Source organism: Physella acuta, unplaced genomic scaffold, assembly GCF_028476545.2.
Source record: "Physella acuta isolate Inbredline_101_S28 unplaced genomic scaffold, ASM2847654v3 ptg000648l, whole genome shotgun sequence".
NCBI lineage: Eukaryota > Metazoa > Mollusca > Gastropoda > Physidae > Physella > Physella acuta.
Window position 1 is genome coordinate 362,384 of NW_026732167.1, and position 20,151 is coordinate 382,534.

The 20,151-nt window shown below is 33.8% G+C and overlaps 1 protein-coding gene and 1 long non-coding RNA gene across 2 annotated transcripts; both read right to left on the reverse strand.

Annotated features, from left to right (window-relative positions):
- Nucleotides 1–1,095: 1,095 nt before the first annotated feature.
- On the reverse strand, nucleotides 1,096–10,638 carry LOC131948538 (uncharacterized). Its single transcript, XR_009388020.1, has 3 exons — nucleotides 10,568–10,638; nucleotides 7,553–7,784; nucleotides 1,096–1,594 (listed from the first exon to the last, which is right to left on the reverse strand). It is a non-coding gene; the product is annotated as an uncharacterized LOC131948538 (long non-coding RNA).
- Nucleotides 10,639–11,557: 919 nt separating this feature from the next.
- Nucleotides 11,558–14,891, reverse strand: LOC131948558 (uncharacterized). Its single transcript, XM_059310147.1, has 5 exons — nucleotides 14,688–14,891; nucleotides 13,891–14,034; nucleotides 12,247–12,338; nucleotides 11,812–12,013; nucleotides 11,558–11,686 (listed from the first exon to the last, which is right to left on the reverse strand). The coding sequence occupies exons 2-5, from the start codon at nucleotides 14,020–14,022 to the stop codon at nucleotides 11,558–11,560; spliced, it is 555 nt and encodes a 184-aa protein (XP_059166130.1). The 5' UTR covers nucleotides 14,023–14,034; nucleotides 14,688–14,891.
- Nucleotides 14,892–20,151: the final 5,260 nt, after the last annotated feature.

Consider the following 20,151-nt stretch of genomic DNA (forward strand, 5'->3'; position numbering starts at 1 on the left):
GTGGGCAATTCCGGGTATATGCTGATTTCTAAACACACACGACATGTTTTTCTTTAAATATTTGAATTGATAAAATAATTCTAAACGTCCTTTCAACTGCTTATATTCAATACAAAAATACGAAAACGTTTTTAAAATGTAACTATAATTTTTATCGCTTGCCATCTTTTTAAAAGATAAAAGTTTTTGTGATATCTGAACACATTCTGAAAACGTTTCAAATCTAGCGCCTTCTTTTTCCAGTTAGTTCTAAAATGCTTTGTATTTCTTTTTCTCCTATTAGTCTATCTTAAAAAATTACTATTAAGTACAATATAAAAGAAATACAAATACCCTTCACAATAAAAAGCCTTAAATTTAACGCAGCGACAATAAGAAAACAATCTAAGCACACTTTCATTAATAAAAGAATTGGTCGACCATAAAAGCATCAGACATTTTAGCGTCCCAAGTTTTTTATTAAGATAAATTAGGCTCTTTATTTTTAGTGCATTTAAAATCTTATTAAATTAAATTTAAAAAAAAAGTGTTCTATTACTTTAAGAATCTTTACATTCCGATTATCTTAACTTATATTAAAAGCTATTGAAATAGTGTATTTTTCCTGTGCAATTATCAGGCTACATTTTCTTTAAACGTTTATAAATAACTTAGCGTGCCCTTCCACGCGCGTTGCAATTAAGCTAGAAGAAAGTCTGACGAAATATTTTAAGAGGGTTTCATCAATGCTCTACTAATCCATTATTCTTAGACGCGTGGCATTGATTTCTAAAACTGAGTAATTTAAATGTAAACAATGCCTGCTTTGCATCTCTTAGATCATATTTGTCGCGCAACACTCCCGCCCCTCCCCTCCCCCTACAAAATAAAATAAATTAAAAGCATTAAAGATAAATAAATATATTTCTTTATATATATATAAAATATATAAATAAATAAATAAATAAATAAATATGTATATATATATATATATATATATATATATATATATATATATATATATATATATATATATATATATATATATATATATATATATATATATATATATATATATATATATATATATATATATGAATTAAAAATGAACCAATACAGTTTAAATTTAAAAAAATAGATCAATAAATAAAATAAATATATTTATATAATTTATAAATAAATAAATTTATAAATAAATAAATATTAGTGTGTAAATTTCTTTCTTTTGCACTGTGATATGATTTCTAATGCGATGTTCCACAGTCAATGCTTAAAACGAAAGAAACGTCGGTTGAAAGATTATAAGGAACTGGTGAATGCTTTTAGAAAACAATTGCATTTTAATTTTTTTTTTAAAGATGACATTACATAGGGTCTTTATACTATATGCTAGTATTGATTTATTTAACACACTGAAGCGTTTTAAAAACGTGTCAGGATTTTATGTTTAAATTTCTTTAAAAGGCGGCTCTCTCCTGCGCTGTGCTTGAAGTTAATACAGTGATTTTTATGTTGTCAGAATGTTGTGGACTGTCAGATCACCGTCAATGCACAACATATCTACGTTTTCATTTGCGAGATTCCAGTTGTGAACACTGCCATCGCCAAAGAGAAGCTTGGAAAGAAAGAAAAAAAATCACAACCTCTCTTTTTCACACACACAATCACAAACTTAAACATATATGTATATATACATATACGTACACACACATATCTCTCCCTCTCTCTCTCTCTCTCTGTATATATATATATATATATATATATATATATATATATATATATATATACATTTGTAAGGAGCCTGCATTTATTATTTAAAATCTTGTTTTTAGCGAAATCTCAAGCCCTGGTCTGAAAATATAACTTTTTAAAAAATATCCATTAGCTTCCATAATTAGAGACAATTTTCAATTACATACTGTTGCGAAATCTTCAAATTCAAGAATACAATGAATTTATCTAGCTAAAGGTAAAAACTAGAGTTAAGCTGTCGGAGAACAATGTGATTAAACCAAAAATACTTGTTTAAAAAAAGTATAAAACAGTGGTGAACTAGGAAAAAAATCATAAAAAAAACTTTTAATAATAATTATAATACCTTTACTAATAATTGAGAAGAGACCCATGCTTTTCTTTATGGTAATTTAAATAGTAGTGTATAATTTATTCTCTACTTTTAGTGCATTATTACATAAAAGCTTGTTATTAAAACGTTTTTTTATGAAAAACAAGTTAATAAAAAGTCTAGTGACAATTTAAGCGCAATTTCCTTATGTTATCCATAACAATTTTAAATCGAGATAAATCATATATTCAGCAAATAAATAAGTTGTCGCGCTCTCTATATTGCTATATAGAACTGCTAGCGCAGTTCGCTGCTAAGCCAGCCAGGTCACATGATTTACCCTCCTCCTCCTTCGCCTTCCACTGCCTTCTTTGCTATATAGTACTGTAATGTATTATGTATAATGTAATTTAAAAAAAAAATTGTGACGAACGAAAGGATATTTTTGAAAACTTTCTTCGGCAATATTGTTCTAAATTATGGCAGGAATCGATTGTTAAAATTTCAAGTCGCTAAGTGGTCTGGTTGCCGAGATATGGGCCAAAAACTGCATGTTTTCGAGGTTTTTTGGCTTTTACGGAAATCCAGGAAGGAATTCCGGTAATTTTTTTTTGCCCACAATCATCGTCGGAACTTGCTTAACATATTTGCTTTGGAACTAGTCCTCGATATTGCTTCGTTGAGGAGGAGATACGACTTAAAGCTGCGGACATCCATCCATCCATTCCCAGAAATGACGAGTTAATAATCGCAATTCTCCAGAATGGAAATTGCGCTAAAAGTTTCAGTACTTTACATGTTTTATTTACAAAAGAGTTACATGACTAAAAACCATTGCGCGCTTATTGAACGTGAAGGCGCAGCTATTGAACGTGATGACGCGTGTGGTGTGGTTGGATAGATACTCCTACTAAATCGGTCGAAATTTTAATTAATTCATTAAAAAAAATTATTAGGCACCCAATTAAGTCAAATTTAATTTCAGATTGCATTGTCTTAATGTGCCAACTACGAATCGTATCGGTCAAATAGAAGTGTCCGAATTTTCACTCCGGCGTTTAGATCTAGACTGACGACTTGCGATAGAGGAATTGAGTTAAATAAAAGCTTGTAAAAAAATTCATATAAAACGTTTTAATAACAAGCTTTTTTATAATAATGCACTAAAAAGTAGAAAATAAATTGTAGACTACTATTTAAATAACTAGAAAGACAATTTTTTCTTAAGTTTCTAATACTGTTGACTCTCTACAAGCTCCCTAATAAAACTCAATAGTATTATCTAATCAATAGTAATATAACTTTTACATCTTATATTAACAATGACCGATAAAAAACTTTTACTTCGGCGCCCCACGTTTTACATCGCTTATAGTAGAGTGATCGCTTGCATTATTGTGATGTATAGCATTTATTTTCTACTTTTTAGTTCAATCAGAAAACGTGGTTTTTTAAAACTTTTTTAATGATAATTATTTATGAATTTTTTTTCAGTACTTAACATGTTTTATTTACAAAAAGAGTTACATGACTAAAAACCATTGCGCGCCTACTGAACGTGATGGCGCAGCCATTGAACGTGATGGCGCAGCTATTGAACGTGATGACGCGTGTGGTGTGGTTGGATAGACATGGCTACTAATTCGGTCCAAATTTTAATTAATTCATAAAAAATTAATTAGGCATCCAATTAAGTCAAATTTAATTCCAGATTGCATTGTCTTCATGTCTTGACCCACGTGTCAAATGTGAATCGTATCGGTCAAGTAGAATTGACCGAATTTTCACTCCTGCGTTCGGTCTAGACTGACGAGGAAGTGAGTTAAATAAAAGCTTGTAAAAAGAGCAACATCCGAAAACATTTTATGGGCTTCTTATATATATATATATATATATATATATATATATATATATATATATATATATATATATATATATATATATATATATATATATATATATATATATATGTTACGGTCAAAGCCCGAAGTGCGGCCAATGCCGGCTCTCTTGGCCAAAGCCCGAAGAACTTAGCACTAAGATCGTACTTCGTACATTGGCCGGCCAATGCGCGCACTGGCAGGGACGTACTGGCCAAAGTCCGAAGCGCTTAAACTTGACAGCGTATTTTGTACATTGGCAGGCCAATGCGCGCACTGGCCGGGATGTCCTGGCCAATGTTCTATCTAGACGAAGTTGTGATCGCGTTTTCATTATTCTGGGTGCGGTTTCATTGTAACGTATTGTTTAGCTCTTGTTTGTATAGCATTCTATATGCAAGGCGACATGGATCAAAAGGGCCGTCAGACCAAGAGACAGACATAGCAGATGGCTGTCAAAAGAAAAATGTAGTTTCTATATATGGGCTACAACTGTATGTGACAGCCTCCTCCATGATGACAATCATCAAAGAACAAAATCAGACAGTCGGCGTCATCGACCACGTGCAACAAGACGGAACGTTCAAAAGACTTTCCTTGTTAGTTGAACAATAGTGTCCAAGCGACTTGAGATGGCGTGGGCGTCAGAAACCATATTTCCCCAACAAAAGGAGAATACCAAATGAAGCAGACCTATCACGGCGCCTTGACTGGACTGCATGATAAATACCGACAGAATTTCCTTGCATTCCAGATTTCTTGAGAACATTGAACAAGAAATGGAGGTTGCCATAAATGCAACAACATCCTCAGCTAAAACATCTGCTGCCGTGGCGGAACGTCCAGACCAGTTGCGTGACAATAATGTAACCAACAGATTCTGTATAGTTTGTGAAAAACATTGTAGTGCAGCTCATTCTTGTGGATCCTGTGGCAACGATGTCCATGCTATTTGTGGAATACCCAATGAAGCAGACGAAGGGTACGGAGGAAATATTACCTGCAGATTGTGTCGCAACAAACAAGACATCATGGAACACAGGTCAGCAGCTCATACTGGCTTGCAAACTCAAGGTGCTAGGATGCTTAAAACATCAAATACAAAATTTAAAGATGCTGAAGTGGGTGACAATATACGCATCCGTGTTCCAGATGTTGACAGAGGTCGCGGTGATCCCCGAAGCGTGATTGCAGTTATCATGAGAGTCAAGAGCGGTTTCCACAAATTAGGAACGGAACATGGTGTTCTAAATCAACTGTATGCTAGAAGTGAGTTTTCAATTCTTCACGAAAAACTGCTCTTATTGTCGTCAGTTGGCACTTAGGAAAAATCACTACGAACCATCGCATCTTCACAATCATTGACTGGGCGCCAAGGTTACACTCGCTGCAATTGCACAACCAAGTGCACAACAAATCGCCGCAAGTGTAAAAATAACAAGCTACTATGTAATTCTAAATGCCATAAAAGTTCAACTTGTTGTAACAAATGATAATAGTGATTGATTGAGACTATAGTACAATAAAAAATTTGAATGTTTCTGTCATTTACTTTAATTAATAATCAATAAATACTTAATTTCATGATCCTTACGGCATAAAAAAATAGCCAAAATCTGCTCCTGATCTTCTAATTCGGACTTTGGCCGGTCGCCCCTAGCCAGATGATCTTCTAATAAAGACTTTGGCCGGTCCACCATGGCCAATCCGCGGACTGGCCGGCCAAAGGCCGAAATCAAGCAAAGTTTCGGACTTTGACCGTCCAATGGGAGACGATATTGGCCATTGCGCGCATTGGCCGGCCAATCCGCTCATTGGCCGACTTCGGGGTTTGACCGCAACACACACACACACACATATATATATATATTGAATTTATATATATATATATATATATATATATATATATATATATATATATATATATATATATATATATATATATATATATATACATTCTCAACAACTTCCAAAAGTTTCATGGCGATCGGGTGAAAAGTGTAGTAGTGCATACAACACAGACAGACAGAGAGACAGAGAGACAAAAAGCCAGAGAGAGACAGAGAGACAGAGAGACATACAAACAGACAGACAGACAGACAGACAGACAGACGGACAGACGGACAGACTGACAGACGGACAGACGGACAGACAGACAGACAGACAGGCAGGTAGGCAGGCAGGCAGACAGACAGACAGACAGACATACAGACAGACAGACAGACAGACAGACAGACAGACAGACAGACAGACAGACAGACAGACAGACAGACAGACAGACAGACAGGCAGGCAGGCAGGCAGGCAGGCAGGCAGACAGACAGACAGACAGACAGACAGACAGACAGACAGACAGACAGACAGACAGACAGACAGACAGACAGACAGACAGACAGACAGACAGACAGACAGACAGACAGACAGACAGGCAGGCAGGCAGGCAGGCAGGCAGGCAGGCAGGCAGGCAGGCAGGCAGGCAGGCAGGTAGACAGATATATTAAATAAATAAATATATATATATATATATATATATAATATAAGCGAGCTGTTAGTGTGTCAGTCCTATTCCTTCATTCCTTCCTTGTGTCATCGCTATAGCTTTTGTTTGGGGGTCTCACCTTGGGCGCGGACGGCCGGGAAAACGTGTCGTTTGGCGACGGTTTAGATGACGACGCGTGTGTATGGGAGGAGAGATGTCTGGGCGGACATCAATTATTTTTTTTTTACCGTAGTTTCATTTTTGTGAATATCTATATTCGCACCAAAAGATGCTACCGACACACGCGCGCAGCGCGGTGCACGGAAGGGATGTACGCCCCAACGCTGGGACTCCTATCTGAGGTAATATCCATAACCTCACCTTTGTGAAGCACGGGTATAAGAAGCCCCAAATATAGAGACCGCACCCGCGCGGTAAACTCCACACCGTGGCGATATCGACACCGTAGCGAAGCACGGTGTTTAAGCGTTTGTTTTTAGTTTTGTTAGGTTCATAAGTTGGTATAATTGGAAAAAGATTCAGCGTGGCTGAGTCCGGGTATGCAGCTAGTATATATATAACGCTTGTGGTATTGTGTCAGACAGTCATCGCTATAAATTTTGGAACCACGTGGAAGTCTCTCCCTGGGCGCGGACGGCAGGGTAAACGTGTTGTTCGGCGGCGGTTTAGATGACGACGCGGGTTCAGGGAGGAGAGATATCTGGGCGGATGTTCGTGATAGCGTTGGCTCTCAATTTTTTAAACCGCAATTAAATTTTCGTGAATATCCATGCTCACACCAAAGTGCTACGAATGTTCGTCCGAATGCGGGTACCCATCCGCGCACGACCCCATATTCGCAGCAAAGTGCTACCGACATCCGCTGAAGGAATATTCGCGGAAAATGCGGTGACCCCCATCCGCGCGCAGTGCGGTAAACTCTGAGGTCATATCCATATCCACACCGTGGCGAAGCACGGGTATAAGCGTTTGTGTTTAGTTTTGTTCTGTTATCAAGTCGGTACATTTAAAAATGATTCACCGTGGCGCAGCACGGGTATGCAGCTAGTATATATATATATATATATATATATATATATATATATATATATATATATATATATATATATATATATATATATATAATTACCTCATATCTATTTTTGCGTATTGTGATTTGTAACTTAAATTGAACATTCTTTGCAAATGGAAAACGTCCGAGGTGACGATTCATTATCCACGAATCACCCAAGGGCTTAGAATCAAAGACTACATGCTTATCCCAATACCAAAACCTAACACTCATATGAAAAGCGACGATTCCATCTCCACAATTTGAATGATTTGCATGTTGATTCCAATTCTTTAGGTTGATTGTAAATCTAATGATTAAAAAAATATCGAGAATTATTAAATGATATGATTAAAAAATCGCTTAGGTATTTAAAAAAAAAACGGTACAACGCAATACATACAACAAAAACCTTTTTTTTTTTCTTTTCTGCGCCCAGGTAAACCAACAGTCTTAGACAGTAACCTATAATACTATACTATAATATATGATTTTTTGGTTCCCAGGAAAAAAGCGCAACATAAAAAAGCGCATAAAAATGTTTGCAACGGAAAAAAAGTCTGTATAATTGTTAATTAATAACAAATGCGGCATTATTTTCTGAAATAAATAGAATCATAAATTCCTATGATTTTTCGATTGTAGATTGCTTTTTACCAAATGTGATAAGCCCACAAGTCGTTTGACCTCAGCCATGGGTTGTCCACAGATAGTTTGTTCACAGCGGGTGTTGGTCAATAGGGTTAGACCATTGGTGACTTGCTTGACTAAGCCGATTTGTGTTCTAGCTCACTATTACAGAGGTTGATTAACACGCACTTAAGGCTTTCATATAGTACGCCTTAGTGCGTCTTGGCGGCAGTGTGGACAAACCCACGCCCCAAAAACGAATATGTGGGTTAGCTTGTTTAAGCATTACCTAACATTTCATTCGTTTGTCATTCAAATTCTAGAAGCTATTGCTAATACCCCTATGATGGTTTCTGCGAAAAAAAATCGATTTGGTGACGCTCCGGTAGGGTTCGATTTAGCTCCCGTGAGTACTATGGTACCTTCGTTCGTTTTAATAATTGCAAAACGCTATGAATTCGATAAGCTACTATAATCGCTCACTATACCGAGTGAGGCGCCTTCCTACCTAGGCCCCCCTACATACATACCTATCTCCCTGCCTACCTACCTACCTATCTACTGACCTGCCTTCGCTGCTGCCTGCCTACCAACTTTCCTACCTGCCGTTATTCCTGCCTAACTGCTTTCCTTCCACCCCGCCTGTCTGCCTACCTCACATCCTACTTACACACACACATATGTTCGTATTTATATATGTATGTGCTAGTGTGCTCTAGGACTATGTATTTTTACATTTTTGTTGTTAGGTAGAACTATTCAGTATAAAGGAGTTTCCTTTTTTTGACGTTGCCGCTAAAATATTCTTTTTTGTGTGGGTGCATATAATAGTGTAGGTTTATTAATAAAAGTACATTTTATTATGTATTTAAGTGTATATAATCATTTTCGTCAAGCCAATGTGTTCATAATCTTAAATTTATAAAAACCTATGAAACTCGATAGCCAAAGAATTAGGATGAGAAATAATTTAATAATTGCTATTTAACCAGAAACACATGTTTTGTATTGTAATAGTATTTTTTTAAAATAAATATACAAAGAGATAGATTGTTTTCTTATATAATTGATTTTAAAAGTATTATATCAAATTTTTAGTTCTGTATCAACTATTCAGCTATTTCAGGTAACCAGAAGTGGAACTTTTTCTACTTTTGGTGTTTGAAAAGCTTATAACTCGACTACTATTACAGGAAGATGTACGAAATTTGAAAAAAAATAAGACCGGAAGAAGTAATTTACGCTATTTCCGATTTTTCAAAAAACTGGAAGTGGCACTTTTTCTACTTTTAATTTTGCAAAAGCCTATAACTTGAGTACTATTTCAAATAGATAAATGAAATTTCACATGTAAGTAAAAGATTTAATTATCTGCCTTCTTCCAAATTTTGAGTAATTTCCGTTGACCGGAAGTAGTAATTTACGCTATTTCCGATTTCTCAAAAAACGCATGTGAATTTATAAAGTACCAATAATATTCCGCACTATTATACACAGATTATTTGGGGTTCAATTGTTGCCCAATACTGTTTTTCTACAATATTCTATTCTATTTTCAAAAGTTTTAGGAAATAAAAATTGATTAAAAATTGTGTCTATATTCCGAGTTGCCATCCCCCGAAGTGTTATATAATATTATTCGAGAAAGTTTAGCGGTGATCAAACCCAGTTTATGTTCATTGTTTTTGTTTATGTTAATGTTCAACTTTGCATTTGTTTGCTTTTATTGTGTAGAGAGCAATATAGTCATACATGATGCTATTCTGATTTTTAAAAATATTTTAATTTTATATATGGTGTTGTTGCTCATAAGGAGAGGGAAAGTATGAATAAGCGGTTTTCTGTTTAATGGTTTGACTCTGATAGTAGGAGTACTTGTATAACAAGAGGTGACATCGAGGAATAGAAGGTGATGAGAATATGAAAATATGAAATTTTAGAATCGTGTGTTTTTGCTGTTTTGAGCATAATATTATGTAATTTACTTGTATTGTCCTTAAAACATTTTGTAAATTAACAAATGTATGTGAATTAACGTTAACATTTGAGCATGGCATTATAAAATGGCTGGAGCAACGCCTAGTTGATAACGGCTATTATTTATGTATTTTATTTTAATTTTTTTCCTTTTTGACTTTTAATCATCATTTTTCTTTCAGGTTTCGTTGTGAACTTGAATGGATAATTTGTTGTGCTATGTTTTGTAAGTGTAGTTATCCGTATTACGTTTTCAAATGGTTCGATGATTATTTTTTAAATTTAATAAAATGTATAAGTTGATTATCTTTATTTTATAAGATTGAGGATAGGAGTTGAAAAGCTAGCACTGACGCACGACTCTATAATAGTCCTAAGAGATATTTAATGATTATATACCCCTTCACACCCACCTCCTGTCATATATTAGGGCTTGCATACACAAATAACGATTTGACTTAAAAACTGTGATGTGTTCGAACTCACGTTTCAGTCGGAGTGCCAGTTATTATGATTCTTTTATCCTCAAGTTGATGGTTAAAGCGTACGATCTTTGGCTAAAATCAATATCAAAAGACAATTTAGTATTATGTATGTATACTTCTGATGCACTTAGTGATCGTGTATGTGTTCTAAAATATCTATTCGTATGTCATGTGTGTGGAGATGCATGAGTGTATTAAGTGTAATAAATAAATAAATTGAAAAAATAAAAAAATTAATATATATATATATATATATATATATATATATATATATATATATATATATATATATATATATATATATATAACTAAAACTGTAAAAAAACTAAATGTACAGCAAGTGTTTGTTGCTGCGTAAATTAATTTTTCCTTTATATTATATACTTATTTACTTACTGGTCGCTTGTACTGAAACAGAATTTATATATATATATATATATATATATATATATATATATATATATATATATATATATATATATATATGCATGAATGCATGAATGCATGTATGTATGTATGTATGTATGTATGTATGTATGTATGTATGTATGTATGTATGTATGTATGTATGTATGTATGTATGTATGTATGTATGTATGTATGTATGTATGTATGTATGTATGTATGTATGTATGTATGTATGTATGTATGTATGTATGTATGTATGTATGTATGTACGTACGTACGTACGTACGTACGTACGTACGTACGTACGTACGTACGTACGTATGTATGTATGTATGTATGTATGTATGTATGTATGTATGTATGTATGTATGTATGTATGTATGTATGTATGTATGTATGTATGTATGTATGTATGTATGTATGTATGTATGTATGTATGTATGTATGTATGTATGTATGTATGTATGTATGTATGTATGTATGTATGTATGTATGTATGTATGTATGTATGTATGTGTACGATTGAACAATATTTTTAACTGCATATATTAATGTTTATTGTTATTATGTTTGATTACTTAAATTAACTAAGTTCATCTCTTACTGAATACAAGATCCAATTAATATGAGACGTCCCACGAATCCTCAAATAGTTTACTTTTGTAAATCTAACCACAGTTGTAAATGTATACAATGTGTTGTTGAGATAGAACTAGTAAAATATAAATTAATAAAAATATCAATTATATAGTTCAATCTTAATTGTATGCTTCTAAAAAACTCTAATTGAAATTATGTGTGTAAATCCAAATCACAAAGTGCACACTTTGATATCACCTTGAATTCTTGAGGGCATATTACTATTTGTATTTGCATTGGTCCTTCAGTTTTTAATGGTATTCCCTCTCTAACTGTTGTCGGTCCATATTGTAAATTTCTCTTATAACTCATGGTCAGTGTTTTGGTGTTCAATCGAATATTGGCTTGAAATTCGTAATCTAAGAGACACGGTTGTGCATCACACAGTTCAATAATCAATCTAGGTAGGGATTAATTAATAATTTTTAGACATTTAGGCAATTAAGATGATCATACAAATTTGAAAAGACTACGTTCAATTGTATTTCTAGATACCGAGTAATTAATAGCTTATGACTTAAGGTAATTAATGTAAAAAGTTTAGTAAACTAGCATGACAAAATCATTTAGAATTTAAATTTTATTTTTGCTAATTAATATGTACATTCTTTTTTTAAAAATAGCCGTTATAACCTGATGTCCGTTGAACTAATAGTTCCTTCGATGTGAATTTCTTTACCATCAAATATTGGATGTCTAATTTGATCAGTGTAAGGTAATTGATACTGTGGACATTTATTAGTTATACAAATATTAAAAAAGTGTAACTGAACTTCTCTGACTCTGTCGATGGAATTGTATGGAAAAAGCTAATATATTTGCTATGAATGCTCAGTATTTTGCTTTGTTACAAACAAACATGTATGCAGTTGTGTTGATCTATATACTGGTAACATTTCTAAATGTAAGTTTTACTCTTTAATTAACCACTTGAACCGCTGAGTTGGGAAATATGAGTGATTTTTCGTGAACATATATTAAGTTTACTATTTTTACTTTCTCGTATATACAAAGTATAGAGAAAGTATTGAAATCGTGCAAAAAATAAAAAAAAAAATAAAAAAAAAATATAATCGAGATTTTTTAAAATCTCGAAGTTTTACACCTACCTGAGTCGGAAAAACATATTTTTGCAATCTTGTCCGTATGTCTGTGTGTGTGTACGTATGTATGTATGTGTGTCTGTAAACACGATAACTGGAGTACCGTTTTAGCTAGGTTGATGAAATATCACATATAAGTATTATATCAAAATCGTAGATCCGTATCAACTTTTGAGCGATTTCCGATAACCGGAAATGGAACTTTTTCTACTTTCAATTTTTCAAAAGCCTATAACTTGAGTACTATTTCAGATAGATCAATGAAATTTCACACATAAATCAAAAATATATGTATCTGCTTTCTACAAATTTTGAGTAATTTCCGTTGAACGAAAGTAGTAATTTACGCTATTTCCGATTTCTCAATAAACACATGTGAATTTGTAAAGTACTAATAATAGCCCTCACTATTATGCAAATTTGGTTAGCGTTCACTTGATGTGCAATTCTTTTTTCTACGAGATTATATTCTATTATAAAAAGTTTAAGTAATTAAAAGTGGATTAAAAATATTGTCTATATCCCGAGTTTCCATCCTACGTAGTGTTATATAAGAATATTTGAGAAAGTTTAGGGGAGATAACTCCCGGTTTATTTTTATTATAACTATAAATATTTGTATGCTATAACTGTAACTGCATCTTGTGTCAAACTTCGCCGGGGGCTGACCGCGTTACATTCCTTTACATTGCAGTAAAATTAATTGGGATTTGATTAAAAATAATTTTGAAAAATTGTGTTTTAAAGATATATTTTTATTATAACCAAATACTTAAATTTAAACATGATGGGTTAATTTGTTCATAAGGAATGATTGGTGGTAATTATAGAAAACAATCACCTAAATACGCTTAAAATTTATTCAGATTTCTTCCCCCGGAGTGGGTGGGATGTCTCTCTTCACCACGCATTAATCCGCATATTAGAGGTTGATATAGGGGCGGAGTGGGTGGATTCTAGATAGCATGACATTAACCTAAAAGTCTCGAATTCAGAACCCACCGTCCTTACATATTGAAAAGGCGGCTAGTACTGATTCTGATCTCTAAATGCCTGTTCTTATTCAAACATGTGAAAACTTCATCTTCGGTATAAACCACAATGTACAAAAAAAGCGTAATAAAAACATGTAAGATGATTAAAGAAATCTGTATATGCACATTAAAGTAATGACCTGCGATGAGCTTCGTTTGGTTTGATGTTGAAAAGTGCCGTTGTCCAGGTTCGTCATTCGTAGAGAGTCTCCGCCATGCACCGACAAGAAACTCGCCAGAAGAGAAACAAACGTCAGTACCAGCTTAATCATGGTGCACTGGTCCTATTTTAAAATATTTTATATAAAATAAACAAATAATTTCCAGTGTTTTAATAAGTGTTTAAATAGGAACAGTATATAGTTTTTATCCTACATTACCAGCCATAGGCCTACACGACGCTGCAAATTTTTTCGTCATTGAAGTGATATGAAATATTAAGGTTATTTGAGCAATAATTAATAATGCGATAATAGTTTTTTTTCGCAACCTCAGGACCAATCATGCCTAAGCTTTAAAACCAAATTTAGAAACGTTTTAAATTCTAGCACCCATTGAAACCAACTGATACCTAATCAGTATCTAAATGCTAACCCAAAATTTAAGTTGTGCATACACTAGTCTAATTATTTTTTAATAATTCTCCAGACACATTATAATCCAGCTTTTAAGAATGTTTTTCTAACATAAAAATTAACCTGTTCAATAATCGAACACTAACACGCCGAACTTAATCTAGCAGTAGGCCTACAACATACCGAAATCGCAATTGACTAGACACTAAGGCCGATCCCCATCTTAACATATTTTAAAGTACTAAACCTATTCGAACAAGCTTACAAATAATGGGGTCTGCTTAGCGTTAAATATTATTCATTCTGATATTCAGCAAAACCGGCCTAGTTTTTCTTTAGATTAATGAAACAAGTTCACTTACCTAATAAATTATCTTTTCTCAGATTCTAACGTTCATTTTTTACTGTATACTTCTTAATGCACACACTGGCTGTGGAGAATTCAAAATGGCTTCCCTCACCTATGAGATACGCGCCACGTTGACAAGAAAAGATGGCGGACAGTGAATCATGAACTTGAAGACAATAACGCACGTAGCGTCATCTGCAGATGTTGTTCCCAATTATTCCTGACACCGAAATCCCAGATCACATCAACCTCTTAGCAGTGTTTTAAAATTTGTAAAAGGTCAACACTTTGATAGGTTTCGTAAGCGCGTATTTAAACCAGGCGATTCACAATTGTATATGTCACCATGCAAAACAAACAAGCACAGATGTTGGAGCAGAGGCGTAGCGAGGGGGGGTGACGAGGGTGCGGACCGCACCGGGTGACACCATTTAGGGGGGTGACACCAAGGCAAAAAATTGTAAAAATATATAGAGATAAATTTAAGTGGGGGGGGGGGGGTGTGCAAATCGAAAGTTCGAGGGGGGGGGTGCAAATCGAAAGTTTCAGGTGGGGGGGGGGGGCAAATCGAAAATTGAAATTTTGTCCCCGGGAAGAGTCGCTATACCTCTGGGGGGGGGGGGGGGGTGTGACACCATTAAGTGCCGCACCGGGTTAGGGTTAGAAACTGCGTAAGAAACTTGATTTACGCTAATAGGCCCTAGTAATATTTCAAATTAAATTTTGTCCCAAATTAGCCAATCCCATAGCTAACAAAGAAATATTTAGATTAAATGATGAAGGTCTGAAATAGTTTAGTATAGAAACCCTTTATTGTCATTGATTCTAGATCTAGATAGAATTTTCTAGATCTGGATTCTACGACTAGTTTGGCTTAAGTTTATTCTTTCCGTAGTTCTAGATCTAGATCTAGTACGTAGATAGATAAATCTAATGATAAATCCCCTGTATTCTCAAATTATATAATCCGTGAAGCTAAAACGCAAAGATTTATATGAAATAGTTAAGGACTAAAATACTTTATTAAAGAAACTCAATGATTTATCGTGTGTTATTGTTTTTATTTTAAACTAATTAATTTTGGTATGACCTTAATCTAGATTTTAGATCTGGGATTGACTTTCCATTCCTCCGACAGCTGATATGTTGATCTAGAGAAATTTATTGTATAGTCAAATTAGAGGAGCTGTTGAAAATTGATAATAGTATTGGAACCTAATAAAAATAGCCAACGGACGTATCGTTAAAGCTATAGCCGACATAAAATATTAGCTTTATAATGCGTTAAACGTTTGAATGGGCAACAAAAATCTTCGATGGAGGCCGCCTTTACTCTTGTAAAAAATTATGTGACGACACTATAAGTAAAATCATTGTTCTGAACTTTTGTAATTAAAGTGATATATCTACCATTGACTTTATCAATAAATTAATAAACGTTTTTAAATTAATTTGTGATTAACAAGTTGGTAAAAAATTACATTATTCTCTACCTAAATACGTATTTCAAAGCTCTAAACGTAGTGCAGATTCTCTCATGTAACTAAACAGACAAACAAAAAAAAAATTTGAACTTGTAAACAAACTTGAGTTTTAGTAGTAAATATGCCGTCCCGGCCAGGCCATCCCATGGCCTCTTTGAAAAACCTATCTGTAAAGAATCATGACATGTATGTTTAGTAATCAGCATATACCCGGTATTGCCCACCCTAACCACAACCAGCCAAAACCAAAACATAAAAAAGTAAACATAACACAAACTCAAACGCAAACACAAATACAAACACAAACGCAAACACAAACCCTACAACAAATATAAATATAAACACAAAGAAAACACAAAAAAACGCAAACGCAAACAAAAATGCAAACGAAAACAAACCAAATCCAAACGCAAACACAATCTCAACCACAAACGCATACCCAACCCAAACACAAAGAAAAAAAAACGCAAACATAAAAGCAAAGCTTTCACAGTCTAGCCCTGGACGCCAAATTGCATAATTCTGGGACGCAGGTGGAAATGCCTGTCTCAGCTAAGTAATGGACTATAGTACCGCAACTTAAACGAACGTGTACGGAGAATTGGAAGGCTTTAGGCTTAAGGTCAGCGGTTACTCAGGTAACGCCGGGGATTCACTGATAAACGCACATAAGAACCAGAAATTTAGCACGTTCGACAGAGGGAGCGACACATATACCAACAACTGCGCGGAGCTCTTCCACGGCGCCTGGTGGTATGGAGGATGTCACAGCTCAAATCTGAACAGACTGTGGGGAAACAATGAGTACGGCAAGGGACTGACCTGGTTCACAACAACAAATTACTACGCGACTGCGATATCCGTAGAGATAAAGATTAGACCGATTTGGTTAGGAAAAGTGTTAAGGATCTTTTTAATTATATTTGTTGTTTAACAGAATTTATACAATGCATGTGTAGTTAAATAGGTATCTAGCAAATAAATTACATTTAGAAAACACCTTTCAAAATGTTTTATTATGATACAGTTACAATTTCTTTATATCAAGGTAATAAATGTATTCTTATTACTATTTTATTTTTACCTAAAGAAACGCAATGTGAAATAAATAATTTACTTAAGACATTGCATTTCAAAATAAAACGAAACTATTTTTGTTAATTAAGTAATAGAAAAGCACAAAGAAGAAGATGTTGCCTATCGTTTCTTTTTATAATGTAGGAATTTTTTTTACACAGAAGATAAACAGATATAATCATATACATACAGTTAGCCTCACGTGTACAATTTTTAAATTCTTGTTGCTGTAACCACCAATAGTGATACACAAACCCGAAAACTGAAGCCTAACGTTACAATTGAAATTAAATAAATGTATCCATTACAATGATATATTTTTTGATTAAACATACAGAATATTGACTATTGAATATTTTGTTGTTGTTCTGAATATGTTTCATACGCGTCTGACCAATTACAATTTTGGGGGAGGGGGGGGGAGGACTTTCCGGGTCTTTGGCTCAGCAACAAACACGTAGGCTAAGTTCCAAATGCAATGTCCCTTTTAAGAATACTTAGTCCCTTCTCTAAAGCAATTAATGCCAGGTAATAACAACCGTTAATTGAAAAACATGCTTACAGTTTTGTTTCATTTGCTGCCTAGTCACGTTTTATATAAAAACATCCATGCAGACGATTCCAATGGCATGTATTTCTCGAATGAATAGTATTTTAGAGATATCCTAGTCTGTTTGCTTTAGGATAGATGTTTTAAAAACATATTTGGAATCTATTTCGTAGTGTGCTATGTATTTTTTCCGAGAAATCTTGAAAGATTGTTTTATATACATTCATAATTCATATTATATATATATATATATATATATATATATATATATATATATATATATATATATATATATATAATATGAATTGTGAGTCACTGCCAGATTTTCTTGAACATAGACGTCAACAACCCATCTAGGAGAGAAAACTCCAAAATCAAACAATATTCTGCCTCGTAATTTGTTCTTGGTGGGACAAAATAAGTAAACTAAAAAAAAATTCATTAAAGAATTCATTAAAGAAAAGTGTGTATCTCTTCCTAAATATTAGTAATGGTATCCAATAGATACTAAAGTGACCCACGTTTTTCTTGATAGTTATTTAAATAGTAGTGTATGATTTTATCTCTACTTTTTAGTGGACTACTACATAAAAGCTTGTTATTAAAACTTTTTTATCATTACTTTACATTTTAAAAATTTACAATAGAGTTGCATGACTAATAAATCGAAAGTGATCTCCCCTAAACTTTCTCAAACATTCATAATATGTAACACTACGGTTGATGGCAACTCGGGATATTGAAGGATTTTTTAATTACTTAAACTTTTTAAAATAGAATAAAATCTCGTAGAAAAAAGAATTGCGAAAGCCAAGCAAAATGTGTATAATAGTGCGAAATATTTTAGTATCCTACTTTATAAATTCGCATTAATTTTTTGAGAAATCGGAAATAGCGTAAATTACTACTTCTGGTCAACGAAAATTGCTCAAAATTTGACAGTATTATTATCTATCTGAAAGAGTAATTAAGCTATAGGATTTTGAAAAATTGAAACTAGAAACAAAAATTCCACTCCAAATTGCTAAAAAGTTGATACGGATCTACAATTTGATATAATACTTCTATATGAAATTTCATCAACCTAGCTGTAACGGTACTCAAGTTATCGTGTTTACACACACACACACACACACACACACACACGCACGCGCGCACACACATAACACTGCCAGCTAGTGTGGTCAAAATTTTAATTAATTACAAAAAACGAATTAGACATCCAAGTCATTTTTAATTTCAGATTGTATTGTTTTCATGTCTTGATCCACATACCAACTTTGAACCGTATCTGTCAGTTAAAAGTGCCCTAATTTTCCCTCGGGCGTTTCGATCTAGACATACTGACGACAGAGACAGTGAGTTAACGTAAAGATTGTAAGCATTGTGAGGTCATTAGACAAAGTAAAATCATTAACTTTTTATTTTAAGAATATTTTTAAGAAACACATTTTAATGTGTATTTTTAACTAGTTTTACTCTCCTGTATATGTTTTCAAATAAATGTTCCAACGGTCATACAATTTTTTGTTAGCTGTAGTGTCTACTGTCAATAGGTTTGGAAAGCTATTTCCATATGGCTGTTGCCAGAAAGCACATTTTTCAACCAAAATTAAATATCTTACAACATGTGTGAAATCAGAGGCGTAGCTAGGGGAGGGTGGGGAGGGTGGCCGCCCCGGGCGCCGACCCTAGGGGGCGCCAAAAGGGGTAGAAACTTTTTAACAAAGTTCATTTTAAGCTGCAGTTTTGAATTATAAACAGTTAAAGTAAAGAAATTTAACGGCTGAGAGCCCTTGCATACTGATTTAACTGTTTTCTACCTTGATTGTGTAACTGTAAAACGTATATCCTTAAGAAATAGTGACCGGAAAAACCGCTATCCAGCTTTCCTAGACGGGGGGGGGGGGGGTGCGCTTTTTCGAAGACTAAAATCGGAAAAATTCACACCGGATTAAGGAATAAATAACCGATATCACTCAGAAAAGAAAAACACATTGAACTAAAGCGTATTTTACGATTGTGTAACATAAAAAAAAGAGTTAGTGACGTTTAAAATCCACTCTACAGTTTTTGTGCAAGATGGTGGGGTACTTATCACCAAACAAAATCGCAAGGATTTGTAATGGATCGCTTACTATATAAATATTTTAACACTTAGAAAAGAAATCAATTGTATTAACACTTAATGTACGGTTTCACTACCCAGTTTTGATAAGTAATAACGCGACTAGTTCTTTGTACGATTCTTACGATTCTCTCAACTTCATCGTGAGAGATCAGATACTTTTACTTGATTGCGTTACTTTTACTTTTACTTGATTGCGTTACATCTTGTCTGGATCACTGCATTAAAGAGAAATAAA